General features: G+C 38.7%; 1 protein-coding gene across 8 annotated transcripts in view; it reads left to right on the top strand.

Annotated features, from left to right (window-relative positions):
- Scel (sciellin) overlaps positions 1 to 26,960 on the top strand; it is a 106,835-nt gene that overhangs the window by 4,558 nt on the left and 75,317 nt on the right. For 7 of the 8 annotated variants that reach the window (XR_012436194.1, XM_074043180.1, XM_074043185.1 and 4 more), the window contains exons 2-9: positions 14,206 to 14,267; positions 15,121 to 15,238; positions 17,930 to 17,989; positions 20,282 to 20,350; positions 22,746 to 22,808; positions 23,372 to 23,410; positions 24,617 to 24,694; positions 26,531 to 26,596. Coding sequence is in view for 7 of the 8 variants with exons in the window: in XM_074043180.1 (XP_073899281.1) it covers positions 14,225 to 14,267; positions 15,121 to 15,238; positions 17,930 to 17,989; positions 20,282 to 20,350; positions 22,746 to 22,808; positions 23,372 to 23,410; positions 24,617 to 24,694; positions 26,531 to 26,596 (536 nt within the window). In the remaining variant the exon portion in view is untranslated. The remainder of the gene's footprint in view (positions 1 to 14,205; positions 14,268 to 15,120; positions 15,239 to 17,929; positions 17,990 to 20,281; positions 20,351 to 22,745; positions 22,809 to 23,371; positions 23,411 to 24,616; positions 24,695 to 26,530; positions 26,597 to 26,960) is intronic. The other variant, XM_074043184.1, reaches the window with a different exon arrangement.

Below are 26,960 nucleotides of genomic sequence, written 5' to 3'. Positions count from 1 at the left end.
TCCGTTTACTCTGGTGATTGTTTTCTTGGCTGTGCATGAGCTTTTTAATTTGATGCAATTCCAATGATCAATTCCTGCTCTTATTTACTGAGCAATTGGAGTCCTACATAGGATGGCATCACCTATGCCTCTATCGTTAAGTGTTTTCCCCTAGAAGTTTCAAACTTTCAGATCTTACATTAAGATCTTTGACACATTTTGAATTGATATTTGCTCAGGGTGAGAGGTAGGGGTCTAATTTCAGTCTTCTACGCATGAATATCCAGTTTTCCAGGCCTCATTTGTTGAAGAGACTATCTTTTTTCCAGTGTATGCTTTGGCACCTTTGTCAAGAATCAAATGGCTGTAGTTGCATGGTTTTATTTCTGGGTCTTCTGTTCTGTTGGTCTATGTGTCTGTTTTTGTGCCAGTGACATGCTGCTTTTGTTATTGTGGTTCTGTTTGAAGTCAGGTATTGTGATACCTCCAGCATTGCTCCTTTTGTTCAGCTTTGCTTTGGCTATTTAGGGTTTTTTGTGCTTCCATATAAACTTTAAGATTGTTTTTTCTAGTTCTGGGAAGAATGACATTGGACTTTTGATGAGGATTGCATTAGATTGTGTAGATTGCTTTCAGTAGTGGAGCCATTTTCATAATATTAATTCTGCTGATCCTTGAACATGGGATATCTTCCTATCTTTTTTATTAGAGCATATTAATTGCATAAGGAATTTCATTGTGACATTGCCATACATGCATAGAGTGTACTTTGATCAAACTCACAGCTTCTATTGCTGTTTTTTGTCCCCCTTTCCCCTTTTTAACCAATTAAAATTGGTTTAATTATTCTATTTACATTCATGCATATAAAGTACTTTGATCACAATCACCCCCATCACCTCTCCTATCGTCTTCCCCCTTCCCACTGGTTACCCTCCCCACCAATTCCAGATTTGACTCAAGTCTAAGTGAATAAAGAAAAGATGCTCTATTTATACAATGGAGTGTTATTCACCCATAAAGAAGAATAAATTATGTCTTTTGTAGTAAAATGGGTGGTATTGGAGATCATCATGTTAAGTGAATAAGCCAGACTGAGAAAGACAAATATGCATCATTTCTTATGAAGAATTTATACAAAAAGATCTTTTCATCTTTTAGTGTCTTCTTCAATTTCTTTTGCAATGTTTTATAGCTTTTATTGTAGAGTTCTTTCACCTCATTGGATAGGTTTATTCCTAGCTATTTTGTTGAAGCTATTGGGAATAGGAATTTTTTTCCTGATTACTTTTTTAACATATTTTTTATCGGCATGTAGAAAAGCTACTGCTTTTTGTATGTTGATTTTATACCCTACTACTTTGCTGAAAGAGTTTATCTTACCTAAGAGTCTTCTACTGGAGTGTTTAGAGTCTTGTGAAAGCATGAGAACTTACATCACAAAAAAACAAAAAATGAAAAACATTTCATAAACGTATGTCCAATTAAGAAATGAACTGCTTCCTTGGCATTTTTACATCCTTCTCTTCCATGTGTACTTATGTATAGCATGTCATTTCCTCAGATAAATGCATCCTGTTCAGCTGTAGTTTACATATAGTCCTGTCTGCTCCAGGACTATATTCATGTAGCCATCCAGACAAGCCAGTAACCCTCAGTATTCTACTCCAGCATTTAATTTCACCACAACTGGCCATCCAATGATTTACTTTACGTAGTCATTGGGGGTTTGCTTCCACAGACTCACTGTAATAATCGTGAGAGCCAAGAAACCTGAGTTCTAATCCCATTCTGTTATTTAATAAGCTGTGTGACTTGAGTAACTCATCATTTCATCTTGTCTCATGGTTGCAGGTTCCTTATCCCATGGCCACAATCTAGACCCTCACTTCAGGTGCTCACCAGCCTGGCTTCTATGGACTATAGCCTAGAACTGTAAATTTTTAAGAGTGAAATAAAAAATTGTCCCAGAGAACAGGACACCACTCTTGTTGAAACTTGATGTTATTCTGTAGAAAAGAGCAGAGAAGGGTCACATATTAAAAACAAGAATCAACAATCAGAACATTTATAGTTATAAAGACTGAAAAAATTGGTAAAGTGTACATACATCTGGATAGCAAAAGGTTTCATTTGTGTTGCATTCTGGACTTTGTTTCACCATCAGTAAGCAAGACTCCCAGTGCTAAGCTTAGGTTTAAAGGCTGTGTGATGAAAAAAATAGCCCATTTTTAGGCTTGGCTTGTTGGCACATACCTGTTTTCCCAACTATTCAGGAGACAGGTAGGAGAATCTCAGCCCAAGGTTGCCAAAGCAAAAGTGTGAGACCCTATCTAAAAAACAAACAAAAGAAAAAGGTCTGGGGGCATGATGTAAGTGGTAAAGCACTTGCCTAACAACCAGGAAGCCCTTGTTTTTTTGGCAGTACTGAGTTCAAACCTCAGTACTGCCAAAAAAATAATAATAATTTCTAATCATCATAGCAGTCAATATAAGGGATCTAACAAACTGGTAATTTTGGGATTGCCTTCAATCTGTGTATTCAGGCTAACATAGGTGTTTATGTCTGGTAGACCCATTTAAAATTAATTTAAGTGGACTTGTTAATATTTATACTTTATGAAGCTCTGTTTTCTCCATGCATAATATTTCATGTGCTCTTAGGTGATAATCAGCTGCTTATTGGTTTGTTTTCTTTATCTTCTAGAGCACAGTACTTCTGTTCATGGATTTGAAACTACAGTTCTCCTTTATTCTCTTACTGAAAATGTTTTTATAACATTTGTCCTTTTCCTAGGGATTCCCCCATTTTAGTGATTGCAGAACTTTTTCATACACAAAGGTGAATACTGCTAGGGACAATTGACACCTGTACCATTTTCTAGACATTTTTTCTGTATTCCTTTCCTTGTTCTACTTTCCATCCCAATAAAGAATTGTCCTAGGCAACTATTCACACTACTTTTCATAATGATAGCAATTTCCAAAAATATGTTAGAAGCCTGATAAATTCATTGGAAGATTCTGGAGCAATTAAAATATCCAGTTATTACTTAATGCTGATCTTGGGGTGCTTTGCTAAAATGATCAAAGAAAAATCTGCTTCAACTTCACTCTCTTTCACAGAGCTTGACTGAAAAGGGACTGTCATTCTTTCTGCTCTTTATTCTGTGCAGTAACTTTCTGTCTGTCATATACTCGTATTGTTTCCCAGATTTCTGAGACAAGTCCTCTGGTGTCAGGCTAATTTGAGTTTGAGTTTCAACTGAGTAATTCACTAGTTATAGAACCTCAAGCAGGCTTCTCATCCTGAGACTCTTCAGAAAACAATTTGATTTTTCCACTGTCTACCTTTCTAACTCCCATTATACCTTTCTGTAAAATTACTCTGACTTCACTGAAATCATTCATCATAAAGTTTCATTTAGGTATGGAATAAGGTTAATAATAGCAACAACTGTTTTTTTTTTTTTGTCAGTAGAATGCTCTTTTTTAAATTTTTATTTATTTATTTAGTTATTTAATTCCTATGTGCATACAACGTTTGGGTCATTTCTCCTCCCCTTACCCCCCTTACCTCCCCTACCCTCTCCCTTGCCCCCTCGCTACCAGGCAGAAACGATTTTGCCCTTATCTCTAATTTTGTTGAAGAGAGAATATAAGCAATAATAGGAAGGAAAAAGGGTTTTTGCTAGTTGAGATAAGGATAGCTATACAGGGAGTTGACTCGCATTGCTTTCCTGTACATGTGGAAAAACTTTTGTAAATGCCACAATGTTCTGCCACTCAACACAACAATAAAAAACAATACCAATAACCTAAAAGCATTTGTGATATTTAAATTAGATTAAGTACTTATAACATTATTATATTATCTTACATGTCATATTATATATAAACTCAATGCAGTTTCTTTTTTCTTCCCTCATCCTCTGTTTTGTAAATCTATGTTCTATTCACATTTTTTTTCTTTTCTGCTTCACTTTCCCTGTTCTCTTTCTTCTCTGGGCCCCTTTCCCACTCATTTCAGTTTCTTTGATCTTACAATCTTTCTGAAGAGAAAGTTCACAGGGAGAGGTAAAAGTATTTTGATAAGCCCAGAGGCATTTCCTCCATGGCTATAAAGGGAAGAGTGAGATATAAAAGGTCTCTCTGATGAGAGGACCCAAAAGATGGAGAAGGAACTTGTAGCTGAGCTGGGAGGGGGCTCAAGGAATTCTTGGATTTGAAACAAGAGGAGTGAGGTTAGGATAGGGTTGGGGGGAGCAGTGGGTTACTTAACGGACTGAAATGCTCCCAGAGGAAGTGCCATTATTAAAAACAGAAAATACTGAGCTGTGGATATAGCTCAGGAGGAGACTGCTTGCCAAGCAAGAATGAGGCCTTGGGTTCTATCTCTAGTACTGAAAATTAAACAAACAGAAAAACATCCTGAAGGAAACTGAGAAAGGGGAAAGGCCTTGGAGAGATAAGAAGGTGAAAAGAAGACAGACTTAATCATAGGGCATGTTGATAGTTTCAAGTGCATCCAAAAGGAGCTAAGAAAGCTGATTGATTTCATGATTCAGAATTTCTGAAGTGATTTCATCTAAAACCTAAGGACAGATGTCTTTGGGCAGAGGCTAAAGGCAGTGGATAAAAACAAGCTTTTTCTGGTGTTTGGCCACGAAAATGAAATGAAAGATGGGCTACTAGCTGGAAAGTTTTCTTTTTCTTTTTTCTCCCCTCTGTCCTTGTGTACTTTGATTTTATAACTTCCCATTAGAATTTCACCTTATGTAGTTCCCAGCACAATACAGAAGCTTTCACATATTTTTTTTTCTGTAACACTCCATGTTTAAAACACAGTTGTTTGCCTGCAATTCCAGTCCTCAGGAGGCTGAGGCAGGCAGTTCTTGAGTTCAAGGCCAGCCTGGGCTGCATAGTAAGACCATGTCTCCAAAACAAAACAAAACAACACAGGATGGGACAGGACAAGACAAAACAAAACAAAGAGTGCACGGTTGTTTCTGAGTGTCATTGTTTAGGGGGTGTACAAGTAACAGCTTTTTGAGGAGCTAGCATTAGACTTCCCTCTTTCTCATGAGAAGCTAGAAACTTAACTGGAATGAAACTGGACGATGACCAACTAGCCAAAGAGAGGCTGCTGAAGTGCCCTGATTTGGGTGTTGAACAGATTTTAAAATTGAGATCACTTCAGTCCCTGAAATAAGTAATTCATTTGAATAATTCTATAAAAAGTAAGATTTTTCTGCATTTAATTTTAACACCATCAATTTGAGAGGTTTGTGATTTCTAATCCACATCACAAGGTATTCTTCACAGAGACATATGTTACTGATCCATTTTAATAACTGTGTAAGAAATGTCCATATATCCTGGCTAAGATGGAAAGAGTTCCACTGCAGCAAAATGTCAGTGAAAGTGGAACTTGATAAGACAAGGATTTGCATTTCTGAAGCTGTAGATTGGAGCTTCAAGAAATGGTTGTGGGGCCAGCTCCTTGGGGACTGGCACAAGAAGATGGTCAGGGAGATGTAGTCAGTGGGTCCTGATGGGAAAAGGATCAGGCAGGTCAAAGGAAGGCCGGAGGCCAGGAGGGGCATGAAAAGAGAAGGAGGAAAGTCCAGAGAGCACCTTGGGACATCTGACAGGTGCCACCACTGCTTTGTCAACATATAAATATGGTAAGAAAAATTTAATTTCCCTCACTCTCGAACATTTTTTGTTTCAGAGGAAAAACCTTGGAGTCTTTATTATACTGTTTTCACCTGAAAAGGAGAGGACTCTTTTTCCTTTCTCATTTAACTTGTGCCAATGGACAGGGTGACCGTGGGAATGAATATGAAGCACTGTCTAGCTATCTTGTAGGGAGATGGATCCTAGGAACTGCTGTAGCCAAGAATAGTAGAGGCCACTGCTGGCATCAGTGTAGTAACAGGAGTGGAGGCCCCAGGCAGAGCTGTCAAGGGATGTTGGAGCCACCATTCTCTTCTGCTGATCCACCCAGCTGCTCTTCCATTATTTGCCATCTTTTGGCACACCAGGGCATTTCTCTGGGTGCCTGGTATTAGTCACATCACATGGCACTTTGAGTTACATGAAGGATCACTTACTGAAAAGTGCCTGGGAGTTAGAGTCACATAGACCTAATTACAGTTCCTGGTTCTGCCAGTTACTGTGTGATTTGTGTATATTATTTAAATTCTGGGCTCCTATAATTAAATATAATAGTACTCACCTGGAAGAATTAAATAAGAACATATCACAAAGCACATGACACAATGAGTGGCACATGGCAGGGACTCAGCAAGTACCTCTTACTAGAAATATTGGTCACATAGACATTTTGTGATATATAACACTTTACTAATGACCAACCCTCCATTGGAATCTAAGTCTTCCATTTGCCTCACAACAGCTTAGTACCATGGAAGAAAAGCATTAGGCTTCAGTAATTTTAAAAACTGGAAAAGGAATCTTTTAAAAATATACTCCAAGGTTTATTTTTCTATAGGAAAAAGTCTAGAGAGACAATCCAGGGCAGTTGGGATAGTTTATGACACCGTCAAGGAACTGGATTCCTCCTCAATCCTCCCTGGCATTCTTAGTGTGTGGATTTATGCTTGCCTGTGGCCTATTGGTCCAAGATGGCTGCTCCTACCTTCCTCATGGCATCTTAGCTTCACCGAAAAGAACGATGAAGCACCAAAGGCCAAGTTCTTCCCGGGGACTTTCTCTTCAGCCTCAGTAGCCAGAAATATGAATGTGTCTTCAAGAGAGGCTGAAAAATATGGTTTTATCTCCCAACAAGACAGAAGGAGGGAATAGACATTAGAGAGTGAACCACAGTATGCCAGGAGTCTCTGAAAACTCTCAGATGAGCCATGTCTAGGCCTTTCCTTCTCCCTCTTGAACAAGTCTTCTTTGATGTGCCCCCGCCCCCCTGGCAAAAAAGTTCAAAACAAATCTTAAAAAATGAAAAAAATGTGAATAACATTTGTAATTTGAAAGAGGGGGGCGTGACATTCTGGAGATCTATAATCTGTAGTAATGATTATTAACCTTTCTAAGCATGAAAATTCTTCTTAAAAATAAAAAAATAATACAAGGTCCCACATTTGAGACCAGTTGTATCAGTAGCATGTGAGCTGACAAAACAGGGGATGCATTTCGTGATTGTATTCCCTAACAGAAATGGTTGGAAGCCAGGCTTGCATCAAACTAAAAAGCTTGCAGAGGGGAACGAGGGAGAATGATGGAGAGTGAATCTAATTAAGATGTAGTTTAAGCACTTATGTAAATATCACAATGCATACCCCCAATACAGCTATTTATGTTAAGAAATAAAAAAATTTAAAAATATTAATATATATGAAGAGCTCAGAAGAATGCTCATCACATAATAAAAGCCATATATTTGTTACTATAAAACCTGCTAGCAATAGAGAGTTCACGGTTGTCTTAGTTCACTTTAAAATAACAAAGCTTTTTTCTTATAAAGAAGTTCAAATTTTACATTTTTTCCTATTAAATAGTTGTCTAGTGTGAGTTCCTAGCCTACATATTTACCACAAAGATTATAAAGTATACAAATTATGGCCTTGTACCTATTTAACTCTTATTAACTGTTTGTTATACAATTTTCAAAACACATACAATTTTGAGATTATTTTGAGATTATTTTACATTTCTGATTTCTTTTTTTAAGATTCTTTTCAGTCTTTTTGTTTTCTGTTTTTTTTTTATGGCACCAGGGTTTGAACTCAGGACTCAGGCTTGCTAGTCAGGAGCTCTTACTGCATGAGCCATTCCACCTGTCCACATTTCTGTTTTTTATATTAATATATAGCACTAATTTTTCACGTGGTATTTAAGAAAATAATAGAAAAAATTCCAAGAGCATTTCTTCTATAATCACACAATTGGAATCACGTGAAAACTCTTAAATTCCTTTCGATAAATTTTGAAGTAGCCATGTTTAAATGCATCTCTACATATATAATTTCTGAGCTCTTCTAACATATGATCATATCCATGGGTCAAATCCATGGTTTCCTTTCTTCTGTACAAATTCCATAAATTTTCTAAAGTGTCTTCAGTGTCATATTTCTCAAGAGGTTTTAGACAACAATTGATTAGAAGATACGTGAAGATTACTGGTTGTCTTTTTTTGGACAGCCCTGGGATTTGAACTCAGGGCCTCACACTTACTAGGCAGGCACTCTACCACTCTGCCAGCCCAAGATAGGCTGTCTCATAAGAGTTTCAAGTCCTGGAATTCTTTGAGATTACAATTAACTTTACTTTAGCAAAATTATAATGCAAAGCTCTATGCACGTGAGCATATAAGAATGCTGCTTCTTACCTTAAGGCATCTAACAGGAAATCCTAATAGCTTATGCATTTCCCTACTTCCCCATAAGTATGAACTCCAGAGTAAGCCCTTAGCTGGGCACCAGTGGCTCACACCTGTAATCCTAGATACTTGGGAGGCGGAGTTTGGGAGGATCGTAGTTGTAGGCTGGCCTGGGCAAATAGTTCCTGAGACCCCATCTCCAAAATGACTGGAGCAAAGCAGATTGGAGTTACAGCTCAAACAGTAGAGTACTTGCTTTACAAACATGAAGCCCTGAGTTCAAACCCCAGACCCACCAAAAAACAAACAAACAAAACCAGAAGTAAGTTCTTATCTCCATAAAATATGATGAAGCCAGTTTTTGTTCAAGAAAACACTGTGGCTCATGCCAACACTAATAAAAACACTATATCTACCTAAATGTAAAAACAGTAATAAAATAAAAACTTCTGCATAGTAAAGGAAACAGAGAAAATTTTTGCTAGCTATTCATCTGGTAAGGGGTTAATATCCAGAATATATAAAGAAAACACCATCACAGATGAGTTCTCTTGTCATTTTTAAAAAATTAAGGCTGGTTGAATGGCCTGCCTAGCAAGTATGAGGTCCTGAGTTCAAATCCCAGTACCACATAAATAAATAGATAGATACCAAATGATCAAACAGTCCTATCAACAAATGAGCAAATGGACAGACAGTTCTCAAAAGAAGTACAATAAATACATGAAAAAATATTCAACATCCTTAGCTGTAAAGGAAGCACAAATCAAAACTACGTTGAGATTGCACCTCACCCCAGTCAGAATGGCTGTCATCAAACAAACAAATAACAAATGCTGAAGAGGATACAGGGGAAAAGGGACCTTTGTAGTTTGTTAGTCCAGCTACTATTAGTATTGAGGTTTCTTAAAAAGCTAAAAATAGAACTACCATAAGACCCATTTGAACCTCTCCTGGGCTGTAATCAATGGAATCAAAGTCAGCACACAGTGGAGACACCTCAGTCCCGTGTCCATGTGGCACAATTCACATCAGCCAAGAAATGGACTCAGGTGAATGGATAAAGAAATTATGGTATATATACACAATTGCATACTACTCAGACATAAAGAAGAATGAAATTATTTGCAGTAAAATTGATGGGACTGGAGGTCATCATGTCACACAAAATAAGCCAGACTGAGAAAGACAAATATCACATGTTTATCTCATATGTGAAATCGGTCTAAAAGTAATCCAAAAGACATGAACATAAAAGGGGGACTGTTGGGAGGGGGACCCGTGAGAGGAGGGAGGGTGACAAGAGAGAGTGATTGGGGGTAAATATGGTTGACTTACATTGCATACATGTATGAAAATGTCATAATAAAACCCTTACTTTGTACAGTAAAAAGTTCTTGGAAGTTGGGTGTGGAGGTGCACACTTGTAACTCAGGAGGCTGAGGCAGAGGGCCAGTTGGAGGCCAGCCTGGGCTACAAGGTTTGGAGATGCGGCTTAACAGTAGAGCTCTTGCTCAGTATATGCAAGTTCCTGGGTTGATCCCCAGCCCTTGGGTGAGGGGTGGGGGGTGGGGGGAGCAAGACTCTGAATACTGAGTATGGAAGGATTTGGAAACAGTGCTCTGCCCTCCATCTGAACCCGCTGCTACCCTTTGCCCATCTAGAGGTTTGCAGCCAGGGTTTGGGTACCATGCTGGGACAGGTGAGATCTTCATCGACTCCTACAGAGAGCTATGCAGAGAAAATCAAGATCTCCTGTCCATCCTACATACTGAGCCAGCTCCAATCAGACCAACATCCTGCTAGAGGGCTGAGGCTCTCATGCTTCTGGCACAGAGGCACTCTCCAGAAGGGCGGGAGTCTCATTGTGTTCTCCTGAGCAATAGGGTGACTGTTTCCAAACCCAAAATGGAAAATGGGGTCTGCTTAGTAGGCAGAAGCTTTTAGACTAGGATGTTCCTTAATAGTGTGTGTGTTAGCAGTAGATGGGTGCACAAAAGTCCTTGTGGGCCTTAGATAACTGTGTGAAATAAAACCTGGTCTCATTTTGTCCTGGAAAGACCACATGGGCCACATAGGGTTGTCCTTGCTCTCTCTCTCTAACTCAGGAAGCATGGGTATGCTTCCAGTTCTTGTTTTTGTTTTTGTTTTTTTTAGTTGAGATATAATTCACAGTCCATAAGACCCATAAAATTAAGTGCTTCAAAGAAACATATTCACAAGGTTGTGTAAACATCATCACTAATTCCAGAAAAATTTTATCCCCCAGAAGAAACTTCATTCCCATTAGTGGTCATTTTCCATTCTCTTCTCCCCTAAGCTCTGACAAGCACTCATCTATTCTGTCTTCTATGGACATGACTATTGTGTACATTTCACATAAAAGGAATTATATGATATACCATTATCTCTGGCTTCTGTCTTAGTCTAGTGCTTTGAGTTTCATCCACATTGTAGTATGAATTGGTACTTCATTCCTTTTTATTGCTGAGTAATATTCCATTGTGTGGTTACACCCGTTTATGTTTCCATATCGTTGGTGAGCATTGGGTTGTTTTCACTTTATGGTTACTATGAATGATATCGCTGTGACTATTCACCTACAAGTTGTTGTGTGGACATATGTTTCATGACCAAGGGATATCAGGGAATACATAAAGAGGGCTGCTCTGTGAAAGTTTGCTGTAATTATTCCTTGAAAGGCTGCCCTGGTTTTTGTGATCCCAAGCCCTACAAGCAGAGCTTATGGGTCTTCTAAAGATTGAGATGTCAAGGTTCAGGCAGGTCCCTGTGGCCTACTGTCCCTCTCTCACTCTAATACCAGGGCACCCATCTAGTCTTGAAGATCAGGAGCAGTGTGGCTATTATTACCTCCAACTCCCAGAGACAGCAACTGGAGCTCAGGAATAGTACATAACTTGTCCAAGGTGCTAAGAGTCAGATTCTGGCTTCTAAACCGAAGCCAGTTTCTTCCTCAGCCACCAGCAATAATGCTCGACATGAGTCACAGTTCAGGGACAGTGTGGCACAAAGCTCCTTGAACAACTTAGCTGTTTTGGGAATGATGCATTATGTTGTCCTTAAGGACTGTATTAGTTTGCTAGGGTCGCCATCACAAAATGCCACACAGAGACTGGATGACTTAAGCAACAGAAATTTATTGTCTCCCACTTCTGTCCGCTGGAAGTCCAAGTTCAAGGTGTTGACAGGTTTGGTTTTACCTGAGTCCTTTCTCATTGGCTTGTGAATGTCTGGTTCTTGCCTGTCTATCTTGTTGTGAGGTCACTAGTCAGACTGAATCAGTGTCCACCCAAGGGCCTTATTTTAAAAATTTCTTGAAAGGCACTATTTCAAAATACAGTCACATTCAAAGGTAATGGGAGTTTAGACTTGGCCGCGTAAATTTCAGGGGAGCCCACTTCAGCCAAGAAGTACCTAGGCAGTACTTACACCTTGCCCGCTGGAAAGTCAGTTTCTTAGAAGAGACAGACAAACAAGCAGATAATTATAAAATGCCCCTCTCCAATTATCCTGTTCCTTGTCTCATAATTCCTTTTGTAGTCTCTGCAGATGTGTTATCAGATAAACATTCAACATGACCTCCTCATAGTTCAATCAGCTAAGAATGCTCCAGGTCTTCATCAGCTAGGTGGAAACAATTTATTAAAGCCGATTTGGAAACTGGAGACAGATAAGCCAAGAATCCCAAGAAGCAGGGCCAGATGGAGGCAAACTTACAAAGAGTTGAGATATGTTTGTCTTTTTTTTTTTTTTTGAGACAGTGCCTCACTCCAGGCTAATCTTGAACTCACTACATAGCCAAGCCTGACCTCAAACTCACAGTCCTCCTGCCTCAGCCTCCAAAGTGTTGGGATTACAAGTATGTATCGCCAAGCCCTACTAGAGATCTGTCATTAGCTCTTTCTTTACCTCCCCTTCCTGCCAAAGTCTTATCAACCTCCAAACACAAGGGCTATCCCACAGCCCTTACAGATCCAGCTGTCCAAGTTCAAGTCTGTCCCCTCTCTTCCTGTACTAAACCCCACCTTCTCTTATATCTTTGCTTTGCAAGGTAATAGAGGCATGAATTTAAGAATTATTGAGCACCTACTGTGTGCTGAGAAATAATTAGACACTTTGCTCATGTCCTCACTTGATCGTCACATAGCTTCTCATTTTATAGATGAAGGGCCTGAGCTACTGACACACCCAAGGTAACACAGTCAGTAAACAAGATCACTTAAATGCTGGTGTTTCTAACTCCATTACAATCCTTTAGACTCTCATCTCTGTGAAAGCCATGGTCATGACTTATACTGTTAATTCTTTTCTTAGGTCTGGCTCCCCAGAAACAAGGCTGAGAGGAAGTCAGGTGCCCATGACTTATTGCAGATGTGCTCTTGGGAGAAGGGATTGAGGGAAGAGGCGGCAGAAGGAGCTGAGCATGGATGTGTTCTGTTCTGGTCATGCTTAAGCTGGTTTCCACAGTGAGCTTGGAAGTTCACCTTGCATTCCCAGAACTGGCTCTACCTTGAGGCAAGGGACTGGCATTTTCATCTTAGATTGGTCAGTCCCTGGCTGCAAAAATGAATCCTTACCACTGCTGGTCCTATGGTACAGTGTTGCAGGAGGTTCTTTTGTATTGGAGGATGAGAGGCAGGGGCTTTTGAAACCCCTGAGTTATAACAATAGGCAGCTGTGTTAAGTTCCATAGCATTTCTAGTTTAATAAAGTGATTTTGTGCACCTTATTCATTTGATTGTCTGATAACCTTGCTAGGCAGATGGGCAGGTTTCATTAGTTCCATTTGATGGAAAGGATAAGTACTTCAATTGCAGAACTTGAATGTGATAAAATTGGATCTGGAATCTGCTTCTCACTGAAGATTGAATGCCCCTCAATGCACCATCTGTCATGTGTTTGGATGGACATGTAAAGGGCATAATGTCCCACCTAGAGTGGCCAGTCATCACCATTTGCTCAGGAATTTCTGTTTTTAGAACAAAAGTACCATGTTCGAGACCTGGGCTAAGTGGGTGTAGTTCCTAAGTACCACAGTACTTCTCAGACCTACAAAAGTGTTCTGATTTTATTCTTTCAAAAACAGAAAAAAAAATGTAAGTACAGTACAAATGAACATAAATAATTTAACTAGTCTTAATTCTATTAATACTAACTCAATCACAAAATATAATTGTAGTGTGTGTGTGTGTGTGTGTGTGTGTGTCCCCACAGAGGCGTAGTTCAGCCCTGGGAAACTAGATCAGTCCCAGAAAAAGTCCCCTTCACACCTTAAGAGTAGAGGCTGATTGTAGCTAAGGAAGTTTGAGTTTTCCATGTGGTAATTGCCTAAAATCACCAGTGTTCCCCAGATCTGTGATTTCCCTGCATCTGGCTGTTTCCTTTCTAATGCACTTCGGATGCCTGGGTTTTCTTTGGCTTCCCCAGAGAAGGAAATTCGCACCCATCTTTGGACCTTCCTCACATCAGGCTGTGTCTTTCTATTGGCCAGGGTGAAACATTTGTCTAGCTTATTTTTTCCTCCACTACTATCTCCATGCCAGGAACAATGTAAACACTAAATGCAAATTTATTGACTGAGCAAATGAATTAGGTGATAGAACCAGTTGCTTGTTTTACAACATTGGGGATGCTAAACACCCTGGGCCTCATTTTCTCCATCTGTAAAAAAAAGTTGTTGGAAAAGCTGAACTCTCAGGTTGTTAGAGGGCACTTTCTACTATGTATCTGTTGTACTCCATTATGTAGTTTTGTTGTGCATTGAGAAATATGTTTCAGCCATGAACTAGTCACTTTGAGATTGTTATGTCATCCTTTGCTTTCTCCCATCCCCATTTTTCCCTTAGATCCTTCCTGGAAGGCAGCATGTCCAATTTTCCCTTGAGAAAAAAGTCTCCTACAGGAAATGGTAATGTAAACAATGTTTCCTTTACTCAAAAATCTTTAAAAATCTGCCTGGCGTGGTGGTGTACAACTATAATCCTAGCACTTGAGAGGCTGAGACAGGAAGATGGAGAATTTAGGACCAGCCTTATACATAATGAGTTCAAGACCAGCCTGGGCTACATAGTGAGTCCCTGTCTCCAAACAAACAAACAAGCAAAAAACCCCCAAAAATTAAATAACTTTTAAATCTAAGAAAAACAAGATTATAATTTTAACAGAGATATTGAATGTTTGGAAAGAAGTCTAATTTAATTAACATTGCTTAAGTTAGGCTTAAGAAAAAGCTACATTTTTATCTCATGTGATGATAACCTAGAAATTAAAAAAATAACTGGAAAGACACCCTTTGTTGAGGATTACATTCTACACTTCTGACTCCATGAGCTCAAAAATATTCAGTCACTTGTAATCAAATGCAGCAGGACTTATTGACTACTATTTGTTACACATTATAAAAACAGACCTGTGTGTGTTATTTTCGTGGCATATTTTCTATTGAGCAGAATGGCCAACCCACTGAGTGCTGGCTTGGTTTATCCCAGGCTGGTGGTTGTAGATTCCCCGGGGCCCGGATAGGGCTTGTGAGCTGCACAAGCAGTTTCAGTTGGCACCTGAGCAGTTTTATATGTTATCTTTGATGATGGGGTATGGGATTTGTTCTTTCTTGCTGGTGCATCCTGCTTTGAAACAGTACTAGTCTTGCCAGCCAAGACGATGCTAGCCAATCAGATGTGCCTGTCAGGGCTTTCAGGTTAATAAACCACACTCAGCTCTACCACACTACATCTCCTAGCTTCTCTTGTTTCTGTTGGTAGATATGAAGAGCTCCACTCAAGGTTCTGCACTGAGGCAGCAGGGTTTTCACGAGATGAACAAAAGAAGGACTTTCTTACAGGATAACAGCTGGATAAAGAATCTTCCAGAAGAGGAAAAGTAAGTGGGAGAGGGGTGAGTGGATGGATGAGTGGGAAGTGGTGTTCTCTGTTTGGGAGGCCAATGGCCCTTTCCTTTCAATGCATTTGGCTGCATGGTCTAATTTTTTGAAAGCCTCAGGAAGCATAAATTGGCTATACCAATGTTTTAGGATATTTCTTCCTTTTTAAATACCCACATTTACAAGAGGATGTGAGTCATTACTGAGAGAAAGCACAATTGTCCCTTAAAAGGGAAGTTTGCGCTTTCTTGGCAAACTGAAAAGAAAGCAGGATTTTCCAGTTTCCAAAGGTAGCCTGGTATGTGATCAGGTCAGTAGAAACAAACACATAATAGTATGGTTCCAAATTTATATGTTTAATAATAATTTATTTAAAATTTCTACATGCATAAGTGAAATCAACAAATTCCCAACTCATTTTAGTCCCATCTGGCCATCTACCTTTAGACATTAGAAGAGCAGAAAGTGTCACCTTACTTTACAAGGGAAAAACTTACAACCAGCAAAGTCTTACCTACTTAGAACATTGGTTCTGCTAATTATATTTTTAAAGATCTGAAAACTATGACTATAAGCATATAGCCTCTTCGCCAGCATAGATTTATAATAGACATTTGTCCAAGCCAGATGCTTATTTATAATAAATTAGTGATACATTATAAATTATGCATGCATATATATGAATATATTTTCTGATTTCCTTATGTGCCAAGCTTGATGCTAGATCCTTGGCAAATGAAGCATCAAGTTCATGGTAAACACACAAGGTAGTTTTTGTATACTAATTTATAGAAGAGAAATCTGAGGCTCAGAGAGGTTGTGCAAATTATCTGATGCTGCACAGCTATTAAATGATGGAACTGGGATTTTTATCATGACCCATTGCCTGTCCACTGTACCAGTGTTTCACAATCAAGGGCAATTTTACTCAAAAGGGACATTTGGCAATGTGAGATATTTTTCATCTTCAAAATTGGGGCGGATTCTGCCATTTAGTGAGTCAAAACTCAATATGCTGTGAAAAATCCTGCAGTGTGCAGGATGGCACCCACAGCAAAAAACTGAGAAGCTCAAAATGTCAATAGACCTGATGCAGAGAAACCCTACATTACAGAATCCTTATTCTAAACTTTCCAGAAACTGCCCAAATACGTTTAGTTGAGGAAGATACTTGTGACTGGTAAATAAAAAGTTCTATTAATTTCTATCACCTAATCTTACTTATTTTAAAGACTTATTAGGGTAATAACAATAGCTACTGGAGTTAGCACTCTTGCACAGCAATCATTCCCTTCCACAAAACAGCACTCACTGCTTCTGTCAGAGCTTAACATGGCATTCCTACTTTTCTGCAGTGGCCGTATAATGTCAAATGAAGGTAATAAACTTGGATTGCAACTATTTACACAGATGGGTGAAGGTGGAGATGTCTAAGTTAAATCACAGTTAGCAGGAATGTTGGTTTTGTGCCAGTTAAGCTTTGCCCCAAAATGCCCAGAAAATGAGGCTGCATGGCAAGGCAGATGCTGAATGGAGGGGAAATTGGCTCAGTTGCTTCCTCAACTCCTGTTGTCCCAGTTCTGGGCTGTGTGTTGTGATTTGTTTTCAGGTAAGAATATGCCTGGTGTCTGCTATGCTCTCACAAATTTTGGAGAGGAATACTGAGGGCCTCTGAGGCTGTGTTTGCTAGAATTGCTTGTTTCATCTTCCTTTTTAATTGTCTACTGCGGTTCTTTTATAGCTTTATTAAACGTGCTTCCAGAGTGTTGAGTAATATTAGTGGAGCCCAACCTGGAAAAATGTGGTGTTTCAGGTTTTGTTGGTTTGACATGAAAAGGGTTCAGGTCCTTACTCTCTGCTTTGGCTGAAGTCCAAAGGCTTCAATACATGTTTTGGCATTTCCTAAAATCCACTGTACAAAGTAAGATAGACATAGCTTTGGAATTTTATGTATATGCGTCTATTGCAGGGTTGACTACAGGAAAAACAAAATCTTGGAATACAAAGATGTGAGTCCCAGACCCACCTTACTCAGTTGTGAAGCTTTTGTTTTAGGAAAGAAATAAAATCTCTGATCAATTTTTCCATTTGTGAATTGAATAGAACAGTGTGTTCCTTGACTAATTCATAGGGTTATTTTAAGGACCAAACCAAACAATCTATATATTGTCATGGTTCAAAAGTGGGCTACATAACCCATGAATAATGAATCTCTTTAACCACAAATATTAGTACTTGCTCTTCTACATCTTGTTAGGGAAAACTGTGAAGTACATAAAAACATGCAGCCACAATGGGCTTGATTAAATTTGAACAATATTTGTAGATAGCTTTTGTATTTGCCTTCCTGTAGGAAAGGACTCCTCTAATCTATTTAACATAGATGGCTTCGTGTTCCCATACTCTTGTTAAAAAAACAACAACAAAGCAATACAAAATACTGTTCATTGTTGAATCATGTGGAAATCTCATGGGCTAATTGATCGTTTGTACTGACAAACTTGTTTCTTTTCACCATGCTCTCGCAAGTGGTGACTGGTTAAAATAGTCTCACAGTTGTGTTCTTATGCCTGAAGAAAAATGAAATAACCTTGCCAAAAGTTGTACACCTCCTTTTGTCTCTCTTATTTAGTGTGCACTAATCATTGTGACAGATTTTTATGACACAATTTTTGGTCTTTTCTTTGTAGAGATGAAAATTATGGTAGGGCGGTGCTTAACCGGCATAACTCCCATGATGCCTTGGACAGGTGAGTGTTTCAGACAAGTTACACCATAGCAGAATCACAAAGATGGCAGTTCTCAGAGAAAACTTGTTCAAGCCAGTTGAATGTCTGTGGCTAGCATCAGGCTTTCTTGACATTCTGGATATGTGAAGGAGAAGCTGGCATATCATCAGGGATTCCTGTGGGGAAAACTGTGCTTCTCTGGCTCCCAGAACTACAGCTCAGAGGAAGAACATAATCAACCTAGACCATCCCACTGAGGTGGTCCTCCTGAGCAGCAGGGAAAGGGTTCTCATAGTCATATGACCAGAGAGGATGTCTCTGAACCTCGGAGAAAGGAATCCTAAAATATAGAAATAACAAAGCCAGAGTTCACCTGCTAAATGAGCTAATACATTTCTTTTTTAGAAACTCTTGGGCTTGGGGCAAAATGCCAACTTATCCTCAGTACTAAAAAGACAGACAAATGCAAGTTTGTAGGAAAATTCATGATCACAACAATATAAATACTCTCAGATCGATCAAGTAAGTAGATAATATTCTAACACACACTTGTACTTACATGCTTACAACCAATCACGCCCATTAGAAGAGACTCAATATTTGTCAGAATCAAATTTCATTCTGCTTTGTATTTGTTTGCCACCGAGAGGTAGTGAGTAAGGGAGTATGAATTTTTTTTAAATTAGGCAGACACCTCAACTATGTTTATTTTCAAAATCTTTATCTAGGAATTTTTCCCAGCCATTTAAAATATTTTCATAATTTTGACCTGTTCTAAAGGTGCTGAGTTTATATGCCTATAATCCTAGCCATTCAGGAGGCAGAGATCAAGAGGATCGCAGTTCGAAGCCAGCTCGCACAAATGGTTCCGCTAGACCCTATCTCGAAAAAACCCATCACAAAAACGGGCTGGTGGAGTAGCTGGATGTGTAAGCCCTGAGTTTAAACCCCAGTACTTCAAAAAAAAAAAAACAGGCGGAGGGGGGAGGCTGAGCTTAAAATCCTGTACACAAAGTAGCCATTTTGTGTCCGTCTGATTTATTGTTTTGTGGCCTGCAGACCGTACCTGTGCCCTCACCTTAAGTTCCGTCATTGTGAAGTCTGTAGCTGGTTCTCAGTTTCTTCTCATCTTATCAAAGAAGGCTGATTACTTAAGCAATATAAATTGTTCTCTCATTTTGTTTACCTTTCCTGGAACTTTAAATAACACTTGATGTGTGACAGTGAAGACTAAGCTTCATAGTCTTAGTACAAATACTATCTTTTAGGGTAACAGGAGCTAAAGGGTTGCTATGCTAATTTTACATTTTAAATTATATTGGTTGCCTGGACCTTTCTTCTTGGTGGCCAGCATTTTGGTTAAAGCAGCACATCAGATTTTTATTTTCAGTAACAAAAATATGTAAGCACTAGTCATGAACTATAACTAATATCACAGAATAAATCTCTCCAAAAGAATAGGATGGACTCTCCTGGCACTTGCTCAAATGATGCTGCTTGCCACTTTTCTATCCATTTGCAGAGTCTGTGTTCCGTTTGGTGTTCACTTAATAGTCACTTTGCAGCACTTTCTATGTGCTGGGAATACAGGGACATCAAGAAGCCCTCAGATTCATGGGGAAAGCTCCCTAAGCTAAAATACTAAAATTTACCATGGAAGATGCTATTGTAGAGGTGCATCCAAGTACCATGGAAACAGAAATGAGGGAGAGACTGCCTCTGCCTGAACAATGGAGAACCCCACCAAGGGAGTGGTCCTTGTAGAAGACACTGTGCTTAAAGGAGGAAGAGAAAGAGTTTCCCAAGTTGGCAAGGCTAGCTGGTGGGCATGGGGTAGGTTTTACATTTTCTTCTTCCCTGTCCCTCCTTCCATCAGTGAGTGAGGATCTTTCAACCCTGTCCATGGTGCTGGATATTAAATAAAGCCATTTAGGATTTAGTTCATCATATGAGCTTGTGACATTGCTAAAGCTCTGCAACAAAACATGATGACAATGGAGTGAGTGTCTATTACACAGAACTCTACAACACCGACATCTTATTAGTTATTGTCCATGTTACATGTTGTATTGTTTTGTATATCTTTATCTTCAATTTGAATCAAAATTGGAGTTAAAAAATAATTGGAGCCAGAGAAGAATCCTTTTGGGTTTGCCATAAGTTAGTCTATCCATGTCAAAAACCTTGGACGATTTGGTTACTCCAAATTTGTCTTTCCTGGGTAACTTGTACATGTCCTATCTAAATATATCAAAATTTTGCCAAACATATACATTTTTGTTTTTGATACTTTGGTAATCATTTTTGTTACAGGAAAGTAAATAAGAAAGATGAGCCTAAAGCCACAATTAGTCGGTACAGATCTGATGACACTTTGGACAGGTGAGGTGCTTTTGAATCATGTAAGTGACAAGTGCTTACATGTGCTTTACATGCAGTATGTGTTAATGTATTGTCAAGTCCTATTTATTTTTAAAATTATCATATCATTGTTGTAAGTCCCGTTTTTTAAAGAAAATTAAATTATATTATTGCTGTAAAGTCCCATATCTTGTAAAGTTAGGAGGTATTTAAAAATGTTTGCCAAAATAAGCTTTGAATCAGTGATTTTTTATCTTAATGGAGAGAGAACTCCAGGGATTGACTTATCTTCTTCAAAATCCACAGTACCTTGACTAGCTAGACACATTGTTTTCCCAAAACCCTAGATTTTAGGAAATAGTAGATAAGTATGAAAAATTCTGACAGACCTTGATTTGAGTACAGTTAGCATGGGCACTGCATGGGATCTTTTAGTTCAATTTAAATGCAGAGGGATGGGATATGGCTTAAGTGCTAGAGCTCCTGCCTAGCAAGCATGGGGCTCTGAGTTCAAACCCTAGTACCACCAGAATGAAAAATGAAGAATATAGCTCTTTTTGTGAATTTGGCTTTGGATTCTTCCATTCTGATGATGGAGAAACAGCATTTTCTGTGTGACTACCTATGAAGAGGCTGTAACTTTTAATACTACAGTAGTTGGTCCACTCCAGGAAAAAGACATATATATCACTTTAGAAAGTTAAAGTACTTTCTAGCCCTGGAGTCATAGGACTCATAGAATGTGATGGTTATTTTTGCCTGTTTTTCCCCCTGTTACTTAGAAAGAAATGGCTCAGTCTTCCTTATAAAGAAAATTAAGAAATGTCTATCCAGGTTGAAGCATAAATTATACAAGCTACATTTTTCACTTATATTTGGTGTAGCTGCTCAGTAAGCATAAGTAAAAAGTGAAGGTAGCATCTCTAATAGGAGTTAGGCTCAGTACATCCCCAAGGCTGGTGATGGTTGAGCTCATTCCCTAAAGCTAAAAATATGCTGCTGTTATACATGAAAATGACACCTACTGAATTTTAGGCAGATGTGCTAAAATTTATTACATCTAATAGACTTGGCTATTCAGACTGTGCTGGTGTTGATTAATACAGCAAATGTGTGCAATTCTTAGCCATTTGTAGGCTTTCGAGTCAGTCTTCCCTGATAGAAGATAACCAACACTGTTATCCTGAAGAATTGACCTCTCTCTTCTTTTAAGTATAAGCCCTGTCAAAAATGAGTTTGTAGAAATAAACACACAGGGTTTCATCTCTGTATAGAGAAGAAGTAGAGAAAATATCTTTGCTCCTTTACCCTGGCCTTCCAAGTTGTCCTGTTAGACAGTTAATTGAAGAAGGAAAGCCAGTTTCTAGGGATGAATTTTACAATGAGATGATTAAGCATCAATAAAGGTAGATATATAAAAGACCCAAATTTTGTAGACTGTGTATGTGAAAGTGCAGGTCAAACTCAAGCCTTGGGATATTAGGAATGGAACAGACCTCATAGGCAATCTGATTGAGTTGTTTTCAGCCTTGATGGCAGATCAGAATGCTAATGCTGGGAGCTTTAAACTCTGCTGATGGTTTGGTCTTACCACCATCACTCCTCAGATTCTCATTTAATTAACCTGTGGCAGTGCTAAGCATTGTTTTCAAGCTAATAAAGTGTTCCTAATGTGCAGCCAAGACCCAGAATCTCCAATATATCCCCAAGTCTTCATTCTATCCACTAGAAAATGGTACTAGAGACAGTGTGATGTGTTTACAGAGGTTTAATGGCACATTTGAAAGTGTTCTGGTCTGCTCATTCCCAAGGCAGTAAGTGTGGAAATAAATGCAAGAAAACAAGAGGGTCCTTAAAGAACCACAAATCCTGTTAGCAAGACTGAGATCTCCATAATACAGATCACTCCAAAACTCCAGACAGGAAACCATTTCAGAAGGAAAAATGATCAAATATATCTGGTGTGTGTGCCTGTGCATTTTAATACAAATGCCTTAGTTTTAATGAATACAAGAAATGTACTGAATTTAGATTTGAAGAGTTTCCTTTCAAAATATACACATATGGGTAGAAACATGAAGTGTGCTAAAGAAATATAACCAAATAGTAGCATGAAGGTATGGTTCAAATCCTGAAGGTGGTTTAATGGCTAATTTGGAAAAGCTAGATCGGGGAGCCCCCTAGTGTTCTCTTGTGTAAGTAGAACTTTTCCTCGGATCATATTGCTAATTGTTATTTCCTGTATCACAGACCAACTACTATTTAGGCAACCTATTTCATATCACAAGTTGGCAAAAACTTAATTACCAGGACAAATACAAAGTTACATTGTGAAGTTATTGTAGCATGAAAAAGGTCTGCCAGGAGTTTAATAACTTAAATGTTTATCCAGACTTTTGTGTTGTTTCTTTGAAAGGATCTCAGACAGAAATGCTGCTGCTAAAACACCTAAGACCTTGGATAACCGACTAACCAATAGGTACTGGTGTCTACTAACTTAGGAAGACTCAAATATCGTCTTTTTCAAAGTGTTACTTAATTTACTTACAATTCTTTAATCCTACTTAATATCTTTCTGTAAATTCTTACCCTCTATATTTTTAGCACAAAATTTCTAGAGTAAAAAAACTTTACTTTTGCTCATGACTGGAATAAAATGTCCTCTTTAAAATTCAGAGAGTTCATTGCTTTGGGTCATCATTCTTCCCACAGTTTTGTTTCTGTTTAAGATGTCCTGGTGCCAAAATTATAAACACATGCAAAGGTAATTTTATACTCTTATTGAACAAACAAATAAAAAAAGAATAGATTTAAACCATACTGAATTATCTGAAGATAAAATGCATTCTTTGGAATCTAATACAAGAGTTTTTTTAAAACATGAAATCACCTTATCAAATTTGTCCAAATACTAATGCTTTCTTTTTCTTTCCCTCAAATAATATCTAACTTTCAAAATAGTAATTCTAAATTGATGGACAAGTAGTAACAGATTAATTCTTCAGTTACTCAAACTGTGCCTGTTTCTCTTTCTCTTACCAGAATGTTGTCAACATGCAGATCACCAGAAACAACCAAGTCGTATGTACTTTTCTAATTGCTGTGTGTTTCTTTGTACATGTTCAAAATTTAAAAAGGGGGGAGGGTGTTTACAAACTTCAGATCAAAGTGTTCTTGTAATACAGCCATAGCCCTGTGTCTTGGCAGAGTTCGTAGTAGAGAACAGATATCAAAGTGGTCTACAAAGGTTCAAATACTTACTGGCTGGACTTTTACTAAAAAACGTTGCTTCAAACACCAAAGTTTTGGTCAACCCTTTTGCGTTTGCTTAAAAAAAAAAAACCAGACTCTGTTTATCCCTCTACTCCTATGGCCTTAACTCTTTCCTCCTCTATAGCTCACTAGAAATTCCCCCCACATCTGCAACTCTTACTTAAGGGTAAACTGAGTCATGAAATCACGGGTCTGCTAACAATTAGGTGATATACATTTTCCCTGGCATGTATTCTGGCCATTAAAACAACCCAAATTACACTTTAAAACCTAATTAGTTTTTACATGTGTATTTACATACCTCTCAATGCTAAGTAGGCCTGCTTCACTTTCGTTTTTTGAAAGCCTGCATATATTAATCAATGCTAAGTTAAGAGGTCAACTAGGTGATTTTGGAAAATTTTTAAAACAAACTAATGAAACACAGTATAATTCTGTTAGCCACAACATAACCATGACATTAAAAAAATATAAATCCACCAGGCAGTGTAGCTCTCCCCTGTAATCCTTGCTACTTGGGAGGCTGAAACCAAGAAGCAAATAGTTCGCAAAACTTCATCTCCAAAATAACAAGAGCAAAATGGGCTGGAAGTGTGGCTCAAGCAGTAGAGTGTCGGCTTTGCAAGCAAAGGTAAAGCTCTGAGTTCAAACCCCAGTCCCACAAAAAAAAAAAAAAGAACCCATAGCACACTAGAATTGATTGGTCCAAATGTCAGGCAAGTTTGTCTCTCAATTCTTCTAGTTTTTATCTAGTTATAAAATAACAATTTACAAAATAAGTAAACTGGGAAGAACTTTTTTTGAGGAGATACTGAGGATTGAAGTTAGGGCCTTGTGCTTGCTAGAGAGGCCTAGGAAGAACTTGTTATTGTTGCTTTTCCATTCTTAAATGAAGAACTTTATGGTGAGCAGAGAGCAGGTGGGAATGTGAGTGGCTTATAAGATCTTTCAAAGATGGGGTAAAATGAAGGAATTTGAGGAATGTTATGAATTGTTGTTCTGGTCATTAAACAGGCAATCTGGCAGTTTGCTGAGGGTAAACACCACCACCACCACAGCCACCTCTGCTATCACCCCTGTGAAGAAAAAGAGGTATGTTGGGCTCTCTGTGCCTGCCATTCACTCAAATCCTGCAAAAAACCATTCTTTTGCAGTGTTTTCCTCCCTCCCTCCCTCCCTCCCTCCCTCCCTCCCTCCCTGTCTCCCTTCTTCCCTCCCCTCCTCCCTCACTCCTTCCTTCCTTCCCTCTCTTCCTTCCTTCCTTCGCCATCCCTTTTGCAATTTCTGAACCAAATCCTGCCCCAAGGCTCCCAAGAGGCATCTAGACGTGTTCTCTTTGTCCCTTCCTCTCCTCAAGGATACAGCACCTACATTCTGCTGGCTTCAAACTTCAGTCCCTTACCCTAGTCTCCTTTTCAGATACCTCAGTTACCTTAGGGCCATGAATTTCTAGGTAATGGGGTTCTTTTGTTGTCTTGTTTTTGGTTTTGTGGTGCTGGGGATTGAACCCAGGGCCTTGGGTGTGCTAGACTAGTAGTGCCCTACCAATGAGTTAGGCCTCCAGACCCTGTGGGTAATGATTTTGATGGTAAGCTCAGATGTTAAAGGCTGGGCTACTCAGGTAACCTATTTTACAGAGTTCTACTAATGGAATGCCTGGAAGGACCATATGTCTCCATGGTCCTCATGCCCCTCTGTACCTATAGAAATCAGGGTCAGCTATTTCAATGTCCTATGCAGTGTAAGAATCTTTCCTCTGATAGGTTCGACATGATTCAGGACTGTTGAAACTAGCAGTAAGATTCTCAATTTTGTGATAGATCTTTACTAGCTCCCAAAGGGAGCATGGACCCCTTACATTGCACAGAGATCTATCTTAATTGCTGCTCATTGTCTTTGTTCAGTCCTATCATGCTTCAGGAAATAAAACTAAAAATTTAAAAGGTAGCTCTCCCATCCTCGCATCCCAGCCATTTCTTCTCTAGTTGACATCACTGTTTCCATGTTTTTATTTTTGGTCCCTGTCTTAGTCTTCTTGACAATGCCCTTGGCTATTGTTATCAATTAAAATTATGCCCACATGACGTAAGGATTTCTTTCTTTTTCTTGAAAGATGTTCACAGATGGTTAATCTTATTTATTTATTATTTTTCTGTTTTGATACATTAATTGCACAAGGGAGTTTCATTGTGATATTTACATAGATGCAAATAATGTACTTTGATCAAATTCACCCCATCTATATTACTCCTTCTTAACCCCCCCTCCTTTCCACTCAGGCCCCCTTTTTAAGAGTTTTTAATGAGTTTCATTATGCTGTTTTCAAACATATATATAATGTTTTTTTATACTTGCTCCCATTATCCTCTCCTTCCTCCCTCTTCCTACTGGTTCCCCCCACAAACAGTTCCTCTTTTACAATCATGAAAGATGTCTTTCTAATTGAGGTTTAAATTGAGATTGGCATTTCTGTGTTGTTAATTTATGTTTTCAAGACTTTTGTGAGAGTTTTCTATCATAAGGTTTTTTTAATCATATTTTGATTACGGCATAAGATTGTTTCTATTATGAAATAATTCAACTAGGCAGACAAAACTAGATAAATACATACATATGAATCTACTATCTGGATTTAACAATTTTTTTTTTACAGTTTCTTCATATTTCTTTTTAAGGAAATGTCCCCATTGTTGCATGTCAAAGGAAATGAGAAAAGGAATTTACTTGGGGAAGTAAATATCCTGGAATATAGGACAGTGCTCCCTATTTTATTTGTGAAATCATATTCATTTTATTTCGAAGGCCTTCCATAAAAATAGTCCCATAGCCTTTTTAACAGTTAAATTATTTTCAGCTTTTCTTGGCAGACGTGGGGGTGGACCAGCCTTTTCAAGCACCATGTTTATTACTCTTGTCATTTCTTAACAGACAGTCCTGGTTTCCACCACCCCCTCCGGGTTACAGTGCCACCCTGAGCACAGGCGCCAGCAGAAGGTAAAGGGAAGGTGTCAGATGTAATTGCTATGCCACTGGATGGAATAACATGTCAGGCATTGACAACGTATAATTGTGGATGCTCTGAGATAAATTGGAGGCAATTTTGCGAACTCTGAGCTCTGTAGAAGACAGTGCCTTGTGGGAGTGAGGTCAGGGCTTAGTGTCCTTGGTAGGATATCTGACAACCTACAAGTAGTAAGTAGGTGACTGATCTACTTTGCAGTGTTTGATATGACAAAGTGCCACAAACTGAACGACTTAAACAATGGAAGTTTATTGCCTCACAGTTCTGGAGGCCAGAAGTGCAAAATGAACATATCAGCTGAGTTGGAGCCTTTCGAGGACTGTGAGGGAGTCACTC

The sequence above is a fragment of the Castor canadensis genome, chromosome 10 (assembly GCF_047511655.1).
Source record: "Castor canadensis chromosome 10, mCasCan1.hap1v2, whole genome shotgun sequence".
NCBI classification, from domain to species: domain Eukaryota; kingdom Metazoa; phylum Chordata; class Mammalia; order Rodentia; family Castoridae; genus Castor; species Castor canadensis.
The sequence above is the reverse complement of the archived record's forward strand: the minus strand, read 5'-3'. Positions and strand labels throughout refer to the sequence as shown.